The sequence below is a fragment of the Balearica regulorum genome, chromosome 10 (genome assembly GCF_011004875.1).
Source record: "Balearica regulorum gibbericeps isolate bBalReg1 chromosome 10, bBalReg1.pri, whole genome shotgun sequence".
Taxonomy (NCBI): Eukaryota; Metazoa; Chordata; class Aves; order Gruiformes; family Gruidae; genus Balearica; species Balearica regulorum.
This window is the reverse complement of record NC_046193.1, coordinates 24133608-24155576: the sequence shown is the minus strand read 5'-3', so window position 1 is coordinate 24155576 and position 21969 is coordinate 24133608. Positions and strand designations below refer to the sequence as shown.

At 46.4% G+C, this 21969-nt stretch overlaps 2 protein-coding genes across 5 annotated transcripts in view; one reads left to right on the top strand and one right to left on the bottom strand.

Annotated features, from left to right (window-relative positions):
• The window catches only part of LOC104635765 (cullin-associated NEDD8-dissociated protein 1-like), a 22136-nt gene extending 6969 nt beyond the window's left edge, over nucleotides 1-15167 (bottom strand). The window contains exons 1-9 of one of the 4 annotated variants that reach the window (XR_012837081.1): nucleotides 14507-14696; nucleotides 12163-12306; nucleotides 8132-8286; nucleotides 6322-6445; nucleotides 5409-5665; nucleotides 4688-4793; nucleotides 3865-4013; nucleotides 1526-1818; nucleotides 53-194 (exon numbers count right to left, since the gene is read on the bottom strand). Coding sequence is in view for 3 of the 4 variants with exons in the window: in XM_075762541.1 (XP_075618656.1) it covers nucleotides 53-194; nucleotides 1526-1818; nucleotides 3865-4013; nucleotides 4688-4793; nucleotides 5409-5665; nucleotides 6322-6445; nucleotides 8132-8286; nucleotides 12163-12306; nucleotides 14507-14574 (1438 nt within the window). In the remaining variant the exon portion in view is untranslated. Of the gene's footprint in view, nucleotides 1-52; nucleotides 195-1525; nucleotides 1819-3864; nucleotides 4014-4687; nucleotides 4794-5408; nucleotides 5666-6321; nucleotides 6446-8131; nucleotides 8287-11404; nucleotides 11477-12162; nucleotides 12307-14506 lie in introns of those variants that run through there. The other 3 variants (XM_075762541.1, XM_075762542.1, XM_075762544.1) reach the window with 3 other exon arrangements.
• Nucleotides 15140-21969, top strand: SEC13 (SEC13 homolog, nuclear pore and COPII component). The gene is made up of 9 exons (XM_075762545.1): nucleotides 15140-15279; nucleotides 15645-15689; nucleotides 16470-16585; nucleotides 17040-17191; nucleotides 17965-18098; nucleotides 18918-19051; nucleotides 19582-19702; nucleotides 20531-20677; nucleotides 21113-21969. The coding sequence occupies exons 1-9, from the start codon at nucleotides 15277-15279 to the stop codon at nucleotides 21221-21223; spliced, it is 963 nt and encodes a 320-aa protein (XP_075618660.1). The 5' UTR covers nucleotides 15140-15276; the 3' UTR covers nucleotides 21224-21969.

Here is a 21969-nt window from a genome sequence, read left to right as displayed (position 1 = left end):
AATGGATCGAGCCAACTCAGCTCCTTCTCCCCCAGGCCACGGACAAGTTTACCAGGGACGAGCGCAGGGATGTGATCTGCCAGGCAACCGGGAAGAACATTGGCCAGTTCTGTCAGGAGGCTGAAACAACCCTGTCTTGATTTGATGCTCTTTTCTTTGAGCTGCTTGTGCAAGGCCTTGACGATGTTGGGGACCTGCAGTTTGGAAAAGAAAAACAGAAAGAAACACACCAGTCATCGCTGCTTTGAGGGCCCAGAGCTGTGCCACCAAAGCAGTTCGCTCAGCTGAGCCAGAGGCTCCAACAGTACAGCAAGAGAACTAATGGGGGGACAGCAAGAAACAGCGCACTCATTCACCAGGGGAACCGACTTGGGGTAGATTGCAGGACAGTGCACATGAAGAAAAGATAGAGCGGGAGGGCACGTTATTCTTCTTTTCCGTACGCTACAAACAGACTCCTAAGCAGCCCTTCCTGAAGTCAGGGTTATCCCCTAACACAGAAGCTTAAAGAAACACAACAAAATGATCAGACCAGGACCCACTGCTGAAGAAGCTTAGAGATCTACGATTCCTTCCCAGTCTGCTGTTTAAGGACCTAGCCCCATCACCATATTTAAACTTGGACACCCTGCCAGTGTTTCAGTGAAATCAAAACACAAATCACAGGGCTGAGGTGCAAGTTATTTAAATAGATATCTCATACACATAACATGATTAATCAGTGATGTAATTACATTTTGGCAGGGATTTTAACCCTCCTGCCTCAAGGACTCACCAGTCAGTAGCAGCATCTGCCAGAAAAAGCTGCTCTCGTGGTCATGCTATTCTCTAACAACATGGTTATTTCCAACATTCCTTTTGTCTTCTTCTGAAACACCATGTGTGGACCTCAGCGTTAGCAAGGATCCTGGGCTAGGCAGAGTCCTGATCAGCATGTGTGGCTAAATTATTCTGACTCTACTCCAGCATATTTCTGAATTAAAGCAGTGCGTCAGAAAAATTGCTTTCACTATTGTTTGATCAGCAGTGACGTGCAGACTCTCTGCACAACCATAGCAAGCTACCCTGGAAGCCACTGGCTGTTCTCCCATAATGAACCAAGTTTCATGCTCTCGTACACCTACTGACCAGATCCAAACCTTACTGAGCTCCCAGTGGCTTACTCTGGAACAGTTCCACCACGATTTATTCAATGAGTTTCCTGCACAGCAGCTGGTGTAACTGTAAGGCAACAGACTGACACTACGCCCAAAGGCTAACCCGTCTCCCACAGTCTGCACACGCATGCCAGAGGCGGGAGGGGGGCAATGCAGGTTGTACCCCACTGCTCCTGCACTGGCTCAGCGCTCTCTCCCCGGGATGGGCAGGAGACAAACAGAAACGGTCAGCCTCAGGATTTGGTCCTAAGGGCTCCTGCAGCTAGCTACGTTCTCAAGCTTAATTACCAGGCATATTCATCGGTGGCACGGTACCTCCTTCTCTTCATTGCTTTCTGATTTAACCCAGCCTGCACCTCCTCACACACCTGGTTCCGAAGCATTGTCAGGGGAACGTCATCCTTGCCAGAGGCATCTGAAGCATGCAGCCAGCTCTGGATGGGCAGCGTTTGCTTCAGCAAGGAGATGTAAGCGCTGAAGATGTCAGCTTTGACGTTCTCCTCCCTCTCTTTGAATCTGCTTATCAGGACCGGAGAAAGAGTTTTGTAGAAGTCCGGCAGGAGATCATGCCTGCTGCTGACAATGGCCTCCAGGCACTTCGCTGCAGACCTGCGGACTTTCCAGCTGATGTCATCATCGTCGCTGTACTCATCATCACTTTCTGGAAAGAAGACAAGGGAAAACAAGGTGCAACATTATGAGAAAACCGGAGGATCACTTGATCCTCAGAGCTTCCCTCTCCAGCTGACCAGACAAACAGATGCCAGTTTGTCACATATCTGGGAACAGGAAATTGCCCCGAATAGCCTGTCCCTATAGACATCGTTACCAGCCAATATGGCCCAGGGCTGCCCTACATCAGATTCTTCTGTTCCAAGTAAGAGCTGACTGAGAATAAAACTTAATGTTACTACCCTTACTGGCTGCTTCAGCTCAGGCATCAAGGCATTTGTTTTGAAGGGAGAATGAGGTTTCCAGATTTTAAAGCCAGAAATATGTAAATACTTGTCTTGGCAATTCCTGAATGGCACAAAACAGCGTAACAATTTACTATGTTATTGACAGAACATTTGACGTATTCTGCAGGAAGCCGGCCAGGATCTTACCCCAATTAGTATGAAAGTAAACAAAACTGCGTTTCTTCCAAGGAACTTGTTCTAACTTTTGCTCTTAGCTGCCACACTATATGCAACTATAAATAGAGACATAATGAAATGTTGTCTACAGCTAACAGACATTAAAGACATCCCTCCTATCTGACCAAGGCTCAGCATCCACCAAAGTCAACACGATTCAGAAAATAAATGAAAGGCCTCCTTTGAAGACAGTATCATATTGCTTTCACTGACTAAGATGTTTTTAGTGGTGGCACTCTGAAGTGTTCAGGACTTGGTCTCTTCTGTAGGATGAGTTAAGTTGCCCTGAAACTGTTACATCAAAATTGCAGGCTTTCATTTAAAATAGCAGTTAAGCATATACCTCTTCCTACAAAAAAAAAAAAAAAAAAAAAAGGCAACTAGACTGGCAAAGAGGGGCACATGTGCAGAAGTACAGGCTCTGCAGCCTCCAGGTGACTGCAAAGACGAGCCTTGGCTGGCTGTTGTGCTCGGGAACAGCGTGCACGTGTGGAAAACAGACGGAAAGATAAGAGGAAGCAACGCAGAAACCAAGAAAAAGCTGCAGCCTGACAAAGCAGCATGGTTCTGACACACCCTGCAGGGGTGCTGGCTGCCACAGCCTGGAAGGGCTGCTTGCTTGCCTGACCTCCCCTGTGACCAGGGAAAACAGGAGTTGCTCCAGTCCAGTAAATAGGTCAGACCACATCAAAGACTTCTGATTCCTTTTCTAACCAGAGTAAGCTACAAATGCTGGCTAGCTGCCTGGTTAAAAAAGGTACCACTGTCTTACACCCCAGGAGATGCAGCAAGAGGGTAACTAACTGCAATTTCTAGATCTGCCTGTAACATCTTTTTTTTTCAAGAAATACCATTGTTCAGGACTCCACAAGGAGCAATCTCTCTCACACAAGCCTAAGCCTACTAGAGCTAAACTATGAGGACAGACAGGAACCTGTGTTACAGCTGTGTTCAAACACTTGGTGTCACCACTTGAAGTTTGGACAAGCCAGAAAGCAGGCAAGAACAGCAGCGTTCATGCCTCCCCCTGAAGAGCAACCCATGCACATCGAGTCAACGGCTTGGAGCAGGAGTCCAAGGTCTGCCTGGCAGGCTGCAAGCTGCACCAGCACCGTTGGGAACACAAGGGAGTGTTTCCAACAAGGATCCTGAGCGCTTCTCAGGATGGCAGAGCAGCTGCTCCTCAGAATTTCCAGGCATTAAGCCTGGCTGCTTGCTGGATGTGCTCTAAGAAACTCCCGCAGTCAGCAGGCAGAGGAAAAACAGTGCTTCCTCTGTCTAGCTCTCCACTAAGCTAGCTCAGAGTTCACATTTCAGTGTTTTCACTGTCGCCTAAGGCAGGCAGAGATCTGAGGACCTTGTCAGAAAAAAATAAAGCTTACAAACTCAGAATTACTGCTGGAACTTTGCACATAAAGCTATGTTATTACCATTGGTAAATTAAAATAACCCATTTAAAAGAACTGACTGTCTTGAAGCAAAAAGTAACGTTCACAGATGGCAAGAAAGCAGAAGGGGAGAAATGTTAACCCAGTGTTCTGCTGAGCACAGTCATCCTCACAAGCAGGCACCTTGCTCTTCATCCTCCCCATTTTCGGTTTCCATCATCTCTTCCTCTTCCTCCTCCTCATTATCATAGTTGTAGTTTGGGTCAAAGGTGATGTACTTCAAACATAACCGCATCACACCAGGGATGTGAGGGTCAATTTCCTTTGGGCACCTAGCACGACAAATAAAAATCCTAAGGGTTAAAAATTAAAAACTAAGCTATTTTAAATATCCAAATAATATAATTAATCTCAGAAGGATCCCAAAATGCTTCACAAACTATATGAACATTTTGTTAACGTAAGTTAAATCGGAGTTGCTCCTTCCTGCTGTGCACGAAGCAAGACCACATTCCCCTAGGGAGGATGCAATGATTAGTATATGGGGAAAAAAAAAATTGCCTTCACCACCTGGTTGAATCCTCCCTTCATGGAGAAAACCTGAGCAGCTCTGCAGGGCTCCTTTTCCAAGGAAAGCAGTAAACATTTGACCAAACAACAGGAGAGCTGCAGTTCAGCAGCTCTTCTGCCTGAGCCCCCTTCCTGCCTCCCACTCCCTCCATGCCCAGGAGCCAGGCAGTTCCCTCTTGCTGAGGAATCCTCCAAGGACAAGGAAAACTCTCGCTCCTGCAAAACCAATACAGAAACACACTCTCACATGTTGAGGTAAAATAGCTCATAACTCAAGCCCAACTCTGCTTACAAAGAAGTGATTTCATCTGTGCACTGAAATCACAGGAACACGTGTAGGATGGTACTCAACCCTGGATGCTGAACGTATAGATATTTACACCAGGGGGACACTGATGCACAGGATGGTGCACAGTTGTTCCTCAAGGGCACACACCTTCTCACAAAAGACTCGAAGGCCTGAAAGCAGTACTCTCTCAGCTCATCATCTTCCACATTACAGTACTGAACGATGAGAGGAATTATCTTCTCCAGATGTTCTCCTGGGAAGGACAAAGTAAGCAGCAGTGAGAAATCGTTCCAGCCTTCATTCATCCGGGTGGCTAACAGCTCAGCCATCTGCCACTTCCTTCGTGTGCCTGGCAGGGCATTCCTCCCCTGGCCCCCACGGGCAAGGAGCCAGCAGCCCACCAGAGACCAGCCTTGCAGGGATTTTCAGCAGACCCCTGCTCCCAGTTTTCAGCCCTTTGTTGGCACTCCAGTCATGGAAAGAGCTGTGATTAGAGATCTTCTAGGACCTGATCTCAGCTCTGGCAGATCTTTTAGAGAAGTAACACAATACACTGCCCTCCATTTCTCCTCTCATTTAAAATGGGGTGAATCCACTGACCTAATTCACAGAGGTGTTAATTCAGACCAGGGAAGCGCTGCAAGACCTTGAGATGAAATCACTACAGAAGGGCAGCCAGAGAGTTACTCTGGTGTCTCCTCCCTTCCAAGTGGAGATCAGAGAGCCAGGTCAGGACCACAGAGGGAATCACAAAGCACAAGCCACTAATATGTTAGGAACAGAGTGAGCGCGCTTCTTTTACCACTAAAAGGAGCTGCTCTAAAATGCATGCAGGTTTCCCACCGTCATTTCAAGCTACTCGTCCTACCTATGCGGTGTCCAGCCTGCCTACTGATGCCAGCGACACATTGAATGTACGTCCTCGTAGTAGAAGTAGACTCATTCTTCTTCAGCTCAGCAAGCAGATGCTCTGTGAGCTCCGAGAAGATGTTTCCGCTGCAGGTCAAGACAAGATGACCCAAGGCAATGATGGCCCTTTTACGTACTGCCAGCCTGGGGCTTGTCAGCTGGGGTAGGAGGCAGTTCAGGATGGAGGAATGGAAAGAGTACAGTGTTCCCCCTAGCCTGCAATCAACAGAACAAGGCAGAAGTTGAAAGTCAAAGCCTCAGAGAAAAAGCCCTCTTGCCAGCAAAAAAAACGGTAAAAATCCTTCAGCTATGAAGACTTCATGCATGTTGTGGGGAGGCAGAGGAAAAGGGTGTGTCTGGCATTTTGGTCTGAACACCGACTTGTTCTGTAAAGCACAGGGAGGGGTTATTTGTCTCCATCGTGGAGGAGTTTGATTTTGACTGTGTCCTTCTGGATGACCTGGGGGTCTGTCAAAAATTTCTTGCATGCAGCTGACATATGACACTGTCACTCTGACTTATGTAACAAGAGAAAGAGGCAGCCAGGAAAAAAAAAAAATGCATGTGTGATCAGATCACAAGGCTAAAATAAACTTCCCTGCTTTGCTGTCTCCCTCCCTACACTTGTTTGAACTGAGCCTCTGTGGGATCCATCACCAATGTTACTGCTATTCCCAAGCACAGAAAGGCTCAGCGTGTCATCTCTCATCCCTGCTGGGGAATCTGCTCTGCTGAGATATTCCCCAGTGGCAGCCAACCCAAATCCTTTATTTTACACCCTCGTAGTAGGATTAGGGAAATGCAGAAATCAAAAGCAAACACACACGCAGCCCCCTGCTGTACATAGCTGCCAGAAGGAAATCCTTTGGTACCTGCTGAGCATATCTGACAGGATGTCAAGAGCCTCCAGCTGCACAGATACATCCTCCTGCTTGCCAATGGCTCCTGTCAGCTGGGCTGTGATCTTTTTGCACACATTTGCTGTCATGGTGGAGCCTGCAAGAGAGAGATTTTTTCCCCACTGTAAGTTAAAAAGAAGTCTTTTTTACTGCTAAGAACCATTCAATGCCTCCTGCATTAAAAAAAGGAATCACCACCAGGAAACCTAACCAGAACAGCAGTCAACTAGCAAATGAGATGGCAGATACACACTGCAAACAGCAAGGCATCCCCGCAGTATGATGCATTAACTATTTGCAAGAAGCTTCTCTTCTCAGAGAGTGTCTTTTACCCTAAAACACCCTGGCTGTCTCACAGGCAGCTCCCAGGCCCATGCAATGCAGGGAGTAGAGCTGGGTGGAAAGTTTCTGGCATGTTTTTTCCCCGTTTTTAACTTGAAAACGTTCAGTTTCAACAAACTGAGGTTTCCTTGATAGGACGAGCAGTCTTGACAGAAACTGTTTCTCAGCTCCATGATGAAATTTAAGGGTAAAACTAGATAAATCTGTCTCAAAATAATATATAACCCAGGTTCAAGAACATGTTGAGATTACAACCGCAGTCTAGAACCTCAATCTCCTACAGTCCAGATCAACAGTCTAGATACCAGTTTAGTCTTCACGCTGGGGTGTGCCGGTCCCAACACTGACTTTTGTTGTGGGTTTTCCCCCCATCGGTTCAGTGCAAAGCATAAGCAGCTTCAAATTCCACAAAACTTTCAATTGCCTCCCATGCCATTCTGAACAGCCTCCGTGATGCAACAGAGACAAAGCAGAAGTGGAACACCCTGGGAGCGTCATTAACTGCTGTACAACACTGAGAAAGCAGCCTGCCTCAGGCACACGCTGTTTCTTGAACTATTATTTCAAACCTTCCCTTTGCTCCAGACAGCACCAGCAACCACACGGAGCAGGGCATAGGGTGAAGGAAGCACGGGGGGGAGATGTCCAACCTCCCCATTTTGCAGCAAACCCACAGTGCTTTTGCTGCCTTCTACCCACACAGTGTCAATCCCAGCCCTTATCTGTTGCCACTCTAAACTAGTTTTAGTTCATGTTGTGTACGTTAAATAAAGAATGGCTCACAAGAGCTTCGCATTTTGCAGAAACTAGTACATATTTACGTACTAATTCTAGTTCTCCTCCCAGTCTAAAATCCAGCAGCCTGGCAGCGCTGCCACAGCCACCCACCATGAAGGAACAACAGATACATGAGATGGCTGCAGAGGAAACTTATCTCCAGGAGCCTCGGGTATCTCCTGAATAGCTGCTGCACTGTTGGGACACGTAGTTCCAAATGCAGGAGAAGCAGCCAGGGTAGCTGTGGCAGTCGGATGACTCGGTCCAGCCGGACAGGAGGTGGTGCAGTGCTGAGATCGCAGAGGGCAGTGGCATTGCTGACATGGAGACCGGCCCTGCCAGACTGCCCAAACTGCAGTATCTTGATGCACAGCGAATGCTTTATGATTGCCGTAAACAAAACCAGATTTCTCCAAGAACTCAGATGCAGTTTCAGACTTGAGTATTCTCAGGGTGACTAGCTCAAGTTTTCATTTCATCCCATCTTTAATCATACTGGTGTCTCAGCTTCTACTCTCTCTCCTACTTATTTCATTAGTTGTCCTCTAGCCGGTGAATCAGGAATCTGATAACTTCTAGGCTCTGAACTACACATTTTCCTCTGTTTCCCAAAGGCTGTGATTGCCTATTGCCTCAGTCTCACAAACAGGGACAGACATTTTACCTGTAGAAGCTGGGGGCAGCTCGGAGATGACTGTTTTCAGTCCAATGCTGGAGATATCCCGCAGCTGTTCCTTGTCCGATAACATGTTTGTACACAGCGTATCCACGATGGTTTCCACCTGGTACTCCTTCACTTTGCCAACCAGCGGGCCCAGACTATGGGAGGAGAAGCCAGTCAGAATGGAGAGGAAGAGGGATGCCTTCCACCATCAAAAGGGATGCTCAGGCTCACTCCTCCTTAAAGGCAGCTCAGCCCCAAGTGCAAATATTACCAAAACATCAGTATCAAGTACCGATATCCTGCAGCACGTCGTGTCCCCAGGTTTACGTACCCTGCATTGTTGCCTCAGTTAACTCTATATCAGACTTCAGTGGATTTCACATCAGATTTGTAGGAGGACATTTCACATGCAAACATGAGGCCAGTTAAGATCTTACTGGAAGGAGCAGCTCAGAAATTATAAGATGAATTTGAATCAAAGCAACCATGTTACACAGAGTAATGGTAAAAGTTACAGTCAGGTTTTGGAAAAAAAACCAAACAAAACCAACCCAACCATCAAAAACTGACTTTCAGGAGGAAATCCCAAATAGATTTTCACAAGCAATTAGCTACCTACTGCCTCTGTGTGTGTGTGAAAACCTCTACTTGAGCCAAGGCTCAGAATTACTACGGAAGGAAGACTGCTGCCTTTCCCCTGCACTTTTTAAAAATTATTATTATTAGAAAAACTTTCTATTAACAACCTATGTTTCCTGCTGATAAGTTTGTATTCAAAATTGTGCCTAGATAGATTGTCAGCATTTGTTTGCAACTATTTATTTCCGCATCTTTACAAGGTAACTAGCTAAAATGTAAAGTATTAATGGTATTTCAGCAAGTCACATGTTACTGCTTTCCCTCCCTAATCAGCTGCACTTAACTCTTTGAATTAAGCTAATGAATTGAAACTGCATTTGTTTCCCATGAACATCCTGTATCCCTTACTAAGAAATTGCTGTTTCACAGACAGCAAATCTGGTTGCTAGAATTTTTGTGAGAAGCAGAGACGAGTGGAACCATCATACTGCACAGAAAATTCCATCTTCTTGTTTTAGTGAACATCTGCAGAAAATACTGTGAGCCTGATTTCAATCCTAACAACACGTCACTTTTCTACAGGTTGAGTGAGCTCGCCCATGGCACCATGACCCACCAGCAGCAGAGACCCAAGCCCTGTGGTTATCCCACTGAACCGCCTGCCCAGATGAAAAACTGGGGCCCTAGCTTGCAGATTAACATCACCAGGTAATTCTTCATGCCCAAATCTAGAAATTAATTTGGAAGGATTTGGGCCTGAACAGAGATTCCTGACAGATGCTTTAGGTACTTTCCTATTTCCCTTCCAGAGAAGCAGCTACTTGCTGTAGCAGTGATGTGGCTGTGCTCCCGTTTCTGTGCCAGGTACAAAATGTTAGTCAGTACTTCCTTGTTCCCTTTCTTGTGGGGACTAGTCAAAACTGAATAATACAAATCTTTTCCTTTTGGTTCAAAAAACATATGAGAATTGAATAGCTCCTTGTGATTCATGTGCAGCAAAACCATTTTTCTAAACAGGGTTCTAGAGTTTTAAAAATACAATGATGCTGCTGTTCTACAGCAAAAATATATTTAAATAACCAGTTCCTAAACAGTTTCACAGTTCTCCTTTCCCCCCTCTCTCAGGATGCTGTCCACAGAGCCACGTGAAAATAGAAAATGGAGTGAAGGAAAGGACTATTCTGCCTCTTTGGAGTTTTGTTTTTTCTTCTTTTTTTTTTTTCCCCCACATGTTATACAGAAAAGAGGGACTAGAGGTTTTGGCTCTGTGTGCTGCATAATACTAGGGCATAGTCAGTGATCCCTAGGGACTATCACCAGTGCTACATGTCCATACGGCTCAAAAGGAAAGGCTACCAGTTGCCTACAGAGTACAAAAAGAGATAGAGAGATACGTAGGGCTTTCAACATACCCTTCTTTCACTGAAGTTTACACACAGGAAAGGTTCTGCTCCTGACAGTCAGTGGTTAAAGTCCCTGGCCAGTGGGAGCTGAGCAGGACTGCCAAAACATTGGCCTCGATGATTTACATTTTCTTAAGAGCTTGTATGAGAAGACATGTACTAGCACTCTACAGCGTTTATTGCTGGACACAGTTTATAAAATCTTTGTACAAAAATGCATTTTCTGTCTTCTTTTTCTCTCTTCCTTTCGGCATAGCTCCAGTAATGCAAACTGTATGGACACCTATGTGCAGGGAGCCGTCTCCCTGCTGGCACACCACAGGCAGCATGCTTAACTAACACTACAGGCGCAGCGTCTGCCAGAGTACACACAGCAAACTCACACGCAGCCTGTTCTGTATAAGACTATTCCTAAATTCAACAATCGGGACAATAATAGCTGTTTAGAGTCTGAGTAGCTACCCTGAAATACAAGAATTAGAAAAGAAATACTAAGACTTTATGCAAGTAGCATTCAAGCTTACACCTCAACATGCAGAAAGAACCAATAGTTACCCCTATTTTACAGGCAGGGCACAGAGAAGCTGAGGAACACATCTAAACTGAAAAAATATAAATTAAAAAAATCACAGAACCAGAAACAGGGCAAGTTTTCACATGGACTTCAAATTTGTGAGGTTTTTTGGGTGTGAAGTGTGATTTCAGCTTTCCTCTGAAGAAATAACATCATAGTTTTAGATGATAAAACAAATGCAAGACCTCTCAGTAGTTTCCTAACTTACTCCTGAATCCTGATGTGGGCTGCACAGATCCACACTTGGGCCTAATCCAACTGCCAGTGTCCTTCCAACCATCACATTTCTCCTTAGCGATCCTTGCCACCTGGCTGGGAATAACTGACTGGACATTAGCTGTTATATAAATACCTCCTTAAGTATGAAAAGAAAATATTACTGGTTCCATTTTGAGGCCTTCTAATTATCACATTCATGATGAACGAGAGATTATAACAAGTATGGAACCATAGATAAACAGGCAAAGATATTTGTAGCTTGTTCAGTGCCCGACGGCTTTGCTTTAAAAAACAGAATTAAAAAAAAAAAAAAACCCAAAGCAGGCAGAGACAGGAACAGGGCCAGAAAAAGTCAGGACAGTGGGAATCAGAAAGAGCCAAAGCTCACAGGGAAAGTACAGGGATAGAAGCAGTACAGAGTTAAAAAGAAGGGAATATGGATAAGATCCACAGTAGGAAAAAAATACAAGAACCCAAAGTCATCTTGAAATGGCCCACCTTTCTGGAGCCCTGTGCGTGAACTGACCCATTCAATTTCATTTCTAGAATGAACACTCCCATTTAGACATGCTGGGGGAAAGAGACAGGAAAGAACATGTCAGCAGTAGGATCACTTCATCAGATGATTCAGTAATAAAGGAGCCTTCTGCCTTTTTTATTTGGATTAAAAAAATACTGAAACAGTCAAAGGCAAAGCAACAGTACAGGCTGCACTTGGAGTCAAAGCAGGGAAAAAAACCCAAGTGCATTATAAACTTTAATGAAAATGCCCTTGAAGGGTAGGATTTGGACCTGAAATTCAAATGCCATTTTTGAAGGGCTATACACGTTTAGTACTGTCTCTATCAAAGACAGAACCACTGGGAAATTCAGCACTGGATTTCAAAGCCCAAGAAAGGAGAGGAACTTGATGACCAAAATTTTAAACTGGGCTTCTCTCTGAAGAAATAAAATCTTAGGCATGCTACTTTTAATATGGTAAGATTCATAATATCAACACTGAACTAGTTCCAAAATCACCTACATCTATCTACATCACCTACATCATCTACAAAGACATCTGTATGCTCACCCTTCCTGAATATCAACAGAGAAAGAAACTGCTGTGCCCGGCACGAGAGGGGAAGCCCCTGCAAAGTGAGGCTGGAGTAAGGTGCCAACACTGCAGGGCCAGGCTCCACTCTAAGGCACTCCCTGCCGCCTGCAGCAGCTTTGTCACTGCCAAGGACTATGGCAATCACTGCAGAGGTGCTTACCACTTGACAGCGAGGTTCTGTACTTCCCCATTTTTGTCCTCCAGCAATTTCAAAAGCATTTTCACAACTTTTTTCTCGCTGTCTTCATCTAGTTTTATTGAATCTTTCTGCAGTTCCATCATCAGGTCGTTGGTGGCCATAAACCTGAAGGAACATAGAGCAAAAGTGGATTGGCTGAGATACAGGCACAAATGCATTTCCTTCGCATCGCTTTGGACAACGGAACTTGACAATTAGTGCTTGTATGAAAACCCATTTTCAAAGAGTAACTTACAACCCTTAACACTGTCCTGAAAAATAAGGTACAAAGAATTATTACTATCTGACAAGTGGAAAACTCGGACAGAGGTAGCTGGTGCAAAAGCTTTAGCTAAGGAATCTGTGAAAATGAGAAATATACATTCTCTCTTCTCCTTAAAATACATAACAGGGATGGGGTGAACTAAAACTCTAAAATTGGCACCCAGCTTGTGTATTTTTTCTCAGTGACTAAATCAAGATGATTAACTATGCTAGAAAAAATCATGGTGGGATTTTTTCCACCAACTGCCTGGCCTAGGAAAACCAGTCTAGGGTCTCAGAATGCACCTGGCTCTGTTCTTTCTGGCTTATTTAGCACTGGCAGTATGATCCCACACAGGGAGAAGGCACATCAAGCTAAAAAAGGAAAAATTAAGTCATGACTCCATGCAAACTATACCTTAGAAGTCTCCTAGGCTATATTTAGATTGCTATGAGCAAGACCAAGCAAGTATTTATCATTCCAGCTTAGAAGGAAAAACAAACTCCCAGCTGACTGTTAGTCAACACAATTTTCTAACAGGGACAATGTCAAAATGGATATTGAGAAGTTCTGGAAAGCATCTATTTTCCTGGAAGCAGGAAGTGTAAAAGGTGCTGTATAGAAGTCTGAGGTTCTGAGAAATATAAGAGTGGTTATCATATATTAGCTGCTTTCTAATGTCAGCCCCAGCACAGGGATGGATGGATAGATGGATGGATGGATGGATGTCTAAAAGGGACCACAGGGAAGCTCTTCCCTCTCATTTACCTCTCATGTGCAATCTATTTTTGATTCTGCGAGAGCTATTAAGCTGCACTTGCAGTTCTACACGTGTAGAACAAACATGACCAATTATGGCCACAGGCTGAGCAGAGTCTTCTGCGGCAACACACCCAGCTTTCGACTCACTACCCACTGCCGTTCTGCCCACAGGACCTCGGGAACTGGCACACGGATCCATTGATGAGAGGGAAGCACATGAAACCTGGTCTGGTAACTGGCTGTGCAACTGAAGAGACAGCGGGCTCACATTTGACCGTGTGCTGGAGGAAACGGCCCTGGAATACCTCTGTAACATGACACGTGCTCTGTGTTGGGCACATCTTGTTTGGAGTATTGACCATAAATTCTTCGAACAAACTGTTTGTGCAACTACTGCATCGCTGACTTCTTTAAAAAGTACCTATTTTAACATCAGAAAAATATCAGCAGCCTCTGCAAAAATCAACCTACTTTTAGGATATTACTAACCCCTCTTGTCTAAAAGACCTCAAAATATCAAGTCTGGCACAAATGTTACCTTCCAGGTTGACATTGGGAGAACAATATGCTCATGAGTTAAATCTTTCATACTTGATAGCTTGAACAATTTTTTACAGAGCGCCTTAAGTATCGAGCCACTGGGCCCCATCCTAAAAAGATGTCAACTTTTTCTGCTGACAAAGAGAATAAACAAATCTTAGTCCTGTTAGGGAGGCATATTTTCCAACCTGAGCACAGCCAGAATCTGCAGCGTCCATCACCCGGGCGACACGGCTGCTCACCGGTGCCTCTCACACCCTTTGATGCACTGACCATCTAACCTCCTCGTGGAAAAACAAACTAACAAGTATTTCAGCATTTTTGCTACGATGCTCTTCGTTTACAGAACAAATAAGACTTTAAAGTCCAGCTGTCAAGACTCTTATTCCCGCTTCCACTTTGCTCGCTCACTGCCATTATGCAGCAGCCTAGGCAGGGGCGGGGAGCGCTGTTGCTTCTCTACACTCCCCCCCCCTCAGCCAGAACAACACAGTTGGCTTTTAATACAGTGACTAAAAAGGATCAATTCTTCCGACATAGAAACGTCCTGCACGGCTGCGGGTGGATTCTACCCCCAGCAGGGTCGAGGGCACCGTGCCGGCTCCTGCCGCAGGGGGCCTCCCGGGTGGGAAGGGACCTCTCTCCGTGGGAAGGGACCCCCCGCCCGGTGGGAAGGGAAGCCCCCCCCCAGGGCCCCAAGGCGCCGTCTCCGGGCGGCCGCCGCCCGCACGGCCCGTCCGGCGCCGGGGGTCCCCGCACCTGAAGTCCTTGTCCGTGGAGGTCATCTTCTCCAGCAGGCTGGAGATGTGGTAGGAGACGCTGGCCATCGCGGCGGCGGCGGCGCCGGGGCTGCGCGGGAAGATGGCGGCGGGCGCAGGGGCCGGGTCGCGCCGCCGCCGCTCCGCTCCGCTCCCCTCAGGGCCGCCGCCGGCCGGGCGCCCCCCCGAGGCGGCGGGCCGGGACCGAGGGCGGCGGCCGCGAGGGCCCCCGGCGGCCGGGAGCGGGGCGGCGGCGCGCGGCTGGGGCGGCCCCTGCCGGCGGGGCGCGCGGCAGCACGGAGGCCTTGCGGGCGGCGGCCGGTCGTTTCTCCGGGCTCGGCCGGTGCCGTTCCCCGCTGCACGAGGCTCGGCTCCACGGCACGGCACGGCAGCCGCCCGCGCTTCGCCCTGGCCCCCCGCGGGGCGATGCCGGGTCCCTGCGCTGCGGGAGCGCCCGGGGCGGCTTAGGGACCCCCCACGCGGGGAAGGGCCGGGCCGGCCACGAGGGCCGGTCTGCGCGTTCCCTGCCCGCAGGCTGCGGCGGGGCTCCGCGGCGCACAGAGCGCGGGGCGGGCGGGCGCGGAGGCACCGGCACGAGCAGCGCCCCCGGAACTCCGGCGCGCGGGCGGAACCTCGGCGCGCGGGCGGGCGGGGCGCGCGCCGCGGCGGGGCCATTTGGGTGTGGGACCGTCGTGCCACGTCTGAGGAGCGCGGCCGGGGAGCAGGCCGGGCAGGTCGCCGTCCGGGAGCACCGCGGGGTCTGCCGCCGCCATGGTAGGCCCGGGGCGGGGGGGCGAAGGGAAGGAGAGCGGCTGCTAGAGGGGCTCCGGGCCGCCCTGCCCGCGGCGCCCGTCGGAGCAGGGGGGGGGGGGGGCAGCACGGGGCAGAACCGGCGGCGTTCCCGGTGCCCGGCCCGAGTGCAGCCGGGTTCGGCCTCCCGGGCCGGGGAGCCCGCGCCGCACCCGGCCACGGCACAAAGCGTAACGCGCCCGGCTGCTGCTTAATGGCAGCCCCGGCCAGGCGCCTCCTCCGCCGGAGCGGCCTGCGAGCTTGGGGCCGCGGAGCGAGGGGCGGGCTCTCCGCCGTGGGCCGCGCGTTGGCGTGCGGTGTACTGGTTCTTCTCTCTCCTCCCCCCGCAGGTCTCGGTAATTAACACCGTGGACACCTCTCACGAGGACATGATAGTAAGTGTGCTGGGGGCTGCTGTTGTACAACCCCCCGCTGCGCTCCCGCCAGCCTTAACGGAACCGCTTCGTGGCACCGTGCCGTGAGGGGCGAAGAGCGCGACGTACATGGCTGCGTAAAGGGATGCGCAGGGGATATTAGATGGAGAATACTGCCTGAAATTCTGATAGTGCTGTTTTACACTGTGTGGACAGGAAAAGTTAGGTACCGGGGGAAGGGGAGATGATTTCAAACTTTAATTTTCATGCCTAGGCTTGTTTCTATGAAACAACATCTACGCATATCCTAAATGGTACAGAACTTTGGAAGATGAAACTGATGTCCCTTATGTGGATGTTTTGGGGAGCAGATGTACAAGTATGGGTAGGAGGAAAAACTTCAAAATAACCCAGTCAGATAATGAAGTTTCAAACATGAGTAAGCGACATCAGCGTTCTTACACCCGCTTCATGTATTAAGAAACAAAAATACATAACTGGTCAAGGCTGTATAGTCCGTGGCACTAATCTCCTGTCCTCTCCTGAAAACGCTGTGCATTACTGCGCTGAGTCCCTTAGACTACTTCTGTGTAACACTGGTATAGATAGTGAAAACAACAATTGGGGAAATAAATGACTTATGTGGCTTGTTGGGGTTGTTAGGAACTATCCCTTTTAACCTGTCATGCTGGAACTCTGTCATCTGTTCACAACTCGTACTGCTATTTTTAAAACATAGTAAGATTTGTTAACAAAGCAGGGCTCTCACGTGCTGACACCAGCTCTCCTATCGCCTTGCAGCACGATGCTCAGATGGATTACTATGGCACTCGGTTAGCCACCTGTTCTTCAGACAGATCCGTGAAAATCTTCGATGTTCGGAATGGAGGGCAAATCCTCATCGCAGACCTGAGAGGGTAAAGTGTCGTAAACAGCAGATTTTAATTTGTGGAAATCTTTAATGTTTTGTCATTTTGCCCTTTGGTAACAGAAGATGGATGGTAGATTCCTCCAAGGTAAAAATTGCTATGGCTGGTTGTTGCTAAACAATTCTTCAGGGCTGTAAGGGGGGACAGTTAGAAATAACACTGGGACTTTTTCATTCATTGAATATTTGACACCTATAACTTTCAAGAAGTAAACTCACAATCTTAATTGCTAATTTAAGGATAAATGTTGGGAATTGTTTTCGATGGCAGTGGCTTTGTCTGACAGTCCTGTATGCTGGTTTTCATCTTGGCATTACTCATGTTCTTTATATTGCTGCATCAATCGCTTACAGAACACCAATTTACAATAAAGGTGGCTGTGAAACAGCTGCAACTGGAGTGGGTTTCTCTCAGGTTTTCCAAATAACATCATTTCTTGCAGGCATGAAGGTCCCGTGTGGCAGGTTGCCTGGGCTCATCCTATGTACGGAAATATCCTGGCATCCTGTTCCTATGACAGGAAGGTTATTATTTGGAAGGAAGAAAATGGCACTTGGGAAAAGACATATGAGTACACAGGGCATGATTCCTCAGGTATGTGGGGCCTGGAGCTGGGAAGTGAGACTGGGGATGTGAAGGGATTCAGAAAGGTTGGAATAAATCCATCCATGTTATGGAAGAAAGCTCCTATCAAAAAGATAGGGATACATTCATGGGGAGACATGAGTCTACTTGGCATAAACAGAACACTTACGAAATGTTGTATTGCTGGATAACCTCCTGTCCTGATTCAGGGGATGTTTGCATAGGAGCTGTTTTACAAATAAATCAGCTTACAAACAATAGGGTCCTGAATTCTTGAGGGAAACATTGAGTGTATCCACTACAGGAAGAAAGAAAAAAGGTAGATTTTAGCATGCTGCATTTTGTTTTACAATGGAAATCGTTTTGTTCAGATGATTGGCCCTCCTACATGCAGATCTGAGAAGTCTCCAGCCTTGTTTTGTTACTAATCTAGACTTTAAACACTACGCCTGCCATTCAGCTTTTGTTCTGGAGTCAGCAATAGCCTTTGCTGTCGCAGGGGATAGTCAGTTTTTGTGATCTCGTTAAGTGTGCTTTCTCGGTGTGCCCCTTCTAAAAGGGTGCCAAAGATAAAGACAGTTTTCTGTCATTCATTAAACAATGTTAATTGACTAGCTTTGCTGAAATTCAGGAATGCTGAGATTCTTATTCTTGAGTTTCTTATTCGTAGGTTTCAAAGCTGCTTGCTTTTAGTGACTATTCCACTAATACTAGTCAGTGAATCGGTTGTTCAGTTTTGGGTAGTCGCTGCGTGGTAATCGAGCCTGTCTCACCCTTCACAGTGAATTCTGTCTGCTGGGCACCACACGACTATGGGTTGATCCTGGCCTGCGGGAGCTCTGACGGGGCCATTTCGTTATTGAGCTACACGGGTGATGGGCAGTGGGAGGTCAAAAAGATCAGCAATGCACATACGGTAAGTTGTTCCCTTGGAGCAGCACAGAGTTCTTGGAGCTACAGATAAGCACCGAGATGATGCCTCAAAGAATTTGTAGACTAGATAAATACAGAAATACAGTGAAATGGTGTGAAACGTTTTCCAGAATCAAGAATAACGTATTTTAAATTAATCCAGAGTGGGAAGGTATACTTTGTAGTCACTAATATGAAGTAGAAAACAAGATGTGAAGGTTACTAAACAGCACTGATAATACTTGTTTGTTAAGCATCACCTTAAGCACAGCGCTGGCAGTTGCCTGGTAGGAAATGGCTTTGGTACTAAGAACACCTGTACAAACTGACTGTGAATAAACTGAAGCTGGAAAAACCGCAGGACTCGTTTTTTCCAAAATAGTGGGGATTTTTGCTTAAGCAGAACTTGATAAGCTAATGGCAGTGGCTCTCAATAATAGGCAACTGGGCTCTGGACCCACACGTTCCTTCTACTCCTGCATTCCTAAATCTTAGCAACTGCACGTGTCTTGTGTCTTTTTAGTTTATATCTCCATTCCCTCTGTTTACGTATCATCTCAGATATTTGCACATAAAACGGTTACTTAGCTACCTGAGGTGTTCTGAGTAAGTGCCCTCTTGAGACTATGCTGTACCTGGATTTCTTATTCATCTGATATCCATCCAGCATCGTGCAAGACTCCCTAATTTCCTAAGATGGGCTTATTCCTGCCCTCCCCACCCCAATAGTGAGCATGCTAGGTGTGCTTTGCCCCCTCGGCAGCTTTTTATTTCTTTATTTAAAGTAAGCCACTTCTAATAATGATATTTTTTCATTAAATAGATTGGATGTAATGCAGTTAGCTGGGCTCCTGCTGTTGTACCAGGAAGCCTTATAGAACAACCATCTGGTCAAAAACCAAACTACATCAAAAGATTTGCATCTGGTGGCTGTGACAACCTTGTCAAGATCTGGAAGTAAGTGCTCTGTTGCCAGACTTAAGAACTTAAAAAACCTGATAGCCTTTATAGTCTTTGAATGTCCCTGTTAGTATCTCAAGTAATGTTTTTGGTACCTCTGTGCTTTCATCTTTGAATTATCGTTTTAGAGAAGTGCTTTAAAAACAAACAACACAGTGACGTACAATATCTCACATGGTTATAGCAATTTGTGTCAGTCCTGCTTCATCTTATCTTGGAAAGTGGCTTTCTAATTGTCTTTGACTACCTCTGTCACTTGGATAGCAACAGATCTCTGTCAGTAACTGAAGATCAGATACTCTTTGCCTATGCTGCTTTCTGTGCCCTGGAAGGGATTTTGTCAGTTTAAGTCATAGAGCTTTTTGGAGAAGAGTGAGGAACACTCATGCTTTTTGTGTGTGTGCATATATATATTATTTGTATGATAAGCCAGGAGTCTGAAGACTACAAAAACAAAGCCTTCCAGAACAGGTGAAATATGACTGGCTACTGCTGCCACCCTTTTGACTGTATAACCGTGTTTTCAGGGAAGAAGACGGTCAGTGGAAAGAAGAGCAGAAGCTGGAGGCTCACAGTGACTGGGTTCGAGATGTAGCCTGGGCTCCGTCCATAGGTTTGCCAACAAGTACCATTGCTAGCTGCTCACAGGTGAGTCTTCTGTTGGAGTGATGGAGGCAGGCTCTCAATGCCCTCACTTTCATTTACTTCTTTCCCCTTTTCTCTAGTAAAGGAGTAGTAAGGATAGAACTGCTGTAACAGGCCTTCTGGGCAATCCTTTGCTATATCTGGGTCTGGGTATAAGAGCCTTTGATTTCTGTTCCTCCCAAACTTGGAAGCCCAGTGGAAGCATTTCTGGACGAAAGTTTGTGCGTGTGTGGTTCTGTACCAAAGACCATCTTTTATTTTGAAAATCATGAGCAGCATGGTCTCACTACGAGGAAGACCTTCAAACTAATGTAATGTTTTAGTGTCTCTGGATCAAATTCACTGAACTTCCAGCTAAAAATACATTTTCTAATGACTGGCATTTTTAATCAGCTCTGATGTCCTCAATCTTCATATTGACTGTAGTGTCCTTGCTGCTAATAATTCTGTAAATGCTTTTTTTTTTTTTTTCTAATAGCAAGAAGACTACTTGGTAAGCTGCTAACTTGCTGTCATGTGACTGGAAAGCAAAATCTCGTTCTGGGGGAAAAAAAATCTAGCTGATATCTGTCTATTTTGGGAGGCTCTTCTCTGGTGTTTGCAAGTCATCTTTTCTGTGCAGTTTTTCTCATCAGAGCGCTGTACTCCTGTCTTGCTTATAGCTATAGTAAGAAAATAGCCCCTTTGCTGTGTTGAGCAAAGACACAGGTAAACACGTCTAGGGTTCACGTTGGGGCTGTGATTTGGAAGTGTTGCCATAAGTGCAATCAAGGTTGTTTTTTCTGTGTTACAACTAGTGATCTAACCACCTCGGTCTCCTTGCTCTTGTAGGATGGCAGAGTGTTTATCTGGACGTGTGATGATGCCTCTGGAAACTCGTGGTCACCAAAGTTGTTACACAAGTTCAATGATGTCGTCTGGCATGTGAGTTGGTCCATTACCGCAAATATTCTTGCGGTGTCTGGAGGAGACAATAAAGTGAGTACTGCTGCCTTGACTCTTGCTCCTGCATGCCGTATTTTCAGAAGAGCAGTGATGAGACAGGCTCTTGTTGCTGTTTAAGTTAAGACTGTTGTAGATTCTCCTTTGCTGCAATGGTGGAAACTTTTTCCTTTTGACTTACCAAGAGGGAAGGCAGACACTAACCTTTGGCAAACTACTTGCACTGCATTCTTAGTCCTTACTGGAGATTGGAAATGCAGTTTAACTTTATTCTGTAGGGTACTAACAGAATTCACATACTCTCCTTTATCACTGGGTGATAACTCAGTACGCAGCAACTGGATCACTAGAACAATGCTGCGATGCTTCCGTAACTGTAGACTATCACCAAACTAGTGATGTGATGGTTGCAAGGAAATAGGAAACTGAGAATGTGTTAAGGCTGAAACTTCCTCCTGATCTGTTTTTGAGGTGACGCTATGGAAGGAATCAGTAGATGGACTGTGGGCGTGTATCAGCGATGTCAACAAGGGCCAAGGAGGGGTGTCTGCCGTTACAGAGGGGCAGCAGAACGAGCAGTGATGCATGAGTGAATGTTCAGCAGCAGCAAGTGATCACTATACCTGATTTGCAATGTTTCTTGAACCGGATGAGAACTGATTTTATCTAAACTGGACATGAACATGGGAAACAATTATCCAATTTTATAAGCACTCTGTAACTCTTACTAGGAGGCTACAATATGTTGGTAATCAGCCTTAAAGGACATTCCCTTAAATTTAAGGTAAAGAACATGGCAAAGTACTGTGCCTTATACTACTCCTTGATGCTGTAGAAATTATACCCTGCTTTTCTGGTTTAGGGATCAAATTTAATTGGATGTGCTGTGGACTTCAAGCACTTGAGTAGGAATAGGAGGAGGCTATCAGAGGGGTGAGGTGTGAACTCCTTTGTGCAAGGGGGACAAATACTCTGTCCCTTCAAAGTCCAGCACTTTATGTCAAGTGAGGGGAAGGGCTGTTGGAGTTTTTGGCATTAGATGACAGCATGCTAGCTAGCCCTTCTGGGTATAGTGAATGGTGCTTAGAGCTTCCTGAAAATAATGTGCTTGGATGTATGAAAGGCTCTGTGCTTTCCTGAAGCTGAAAAGGAGTAGTGGAATGCATATGTCTTCTGCTTTACAATAATCTCAAACTTGGTCATTTAACCAACATCAATAAATCAAACCATAATTTGAAGATTATTTTTTTTTTTTTAGCCACACTTCTGTACTGTACCTCAGGTTTCTTTTGTTGAGATACCCACAGAATAAAATCCTATTGGTTAAA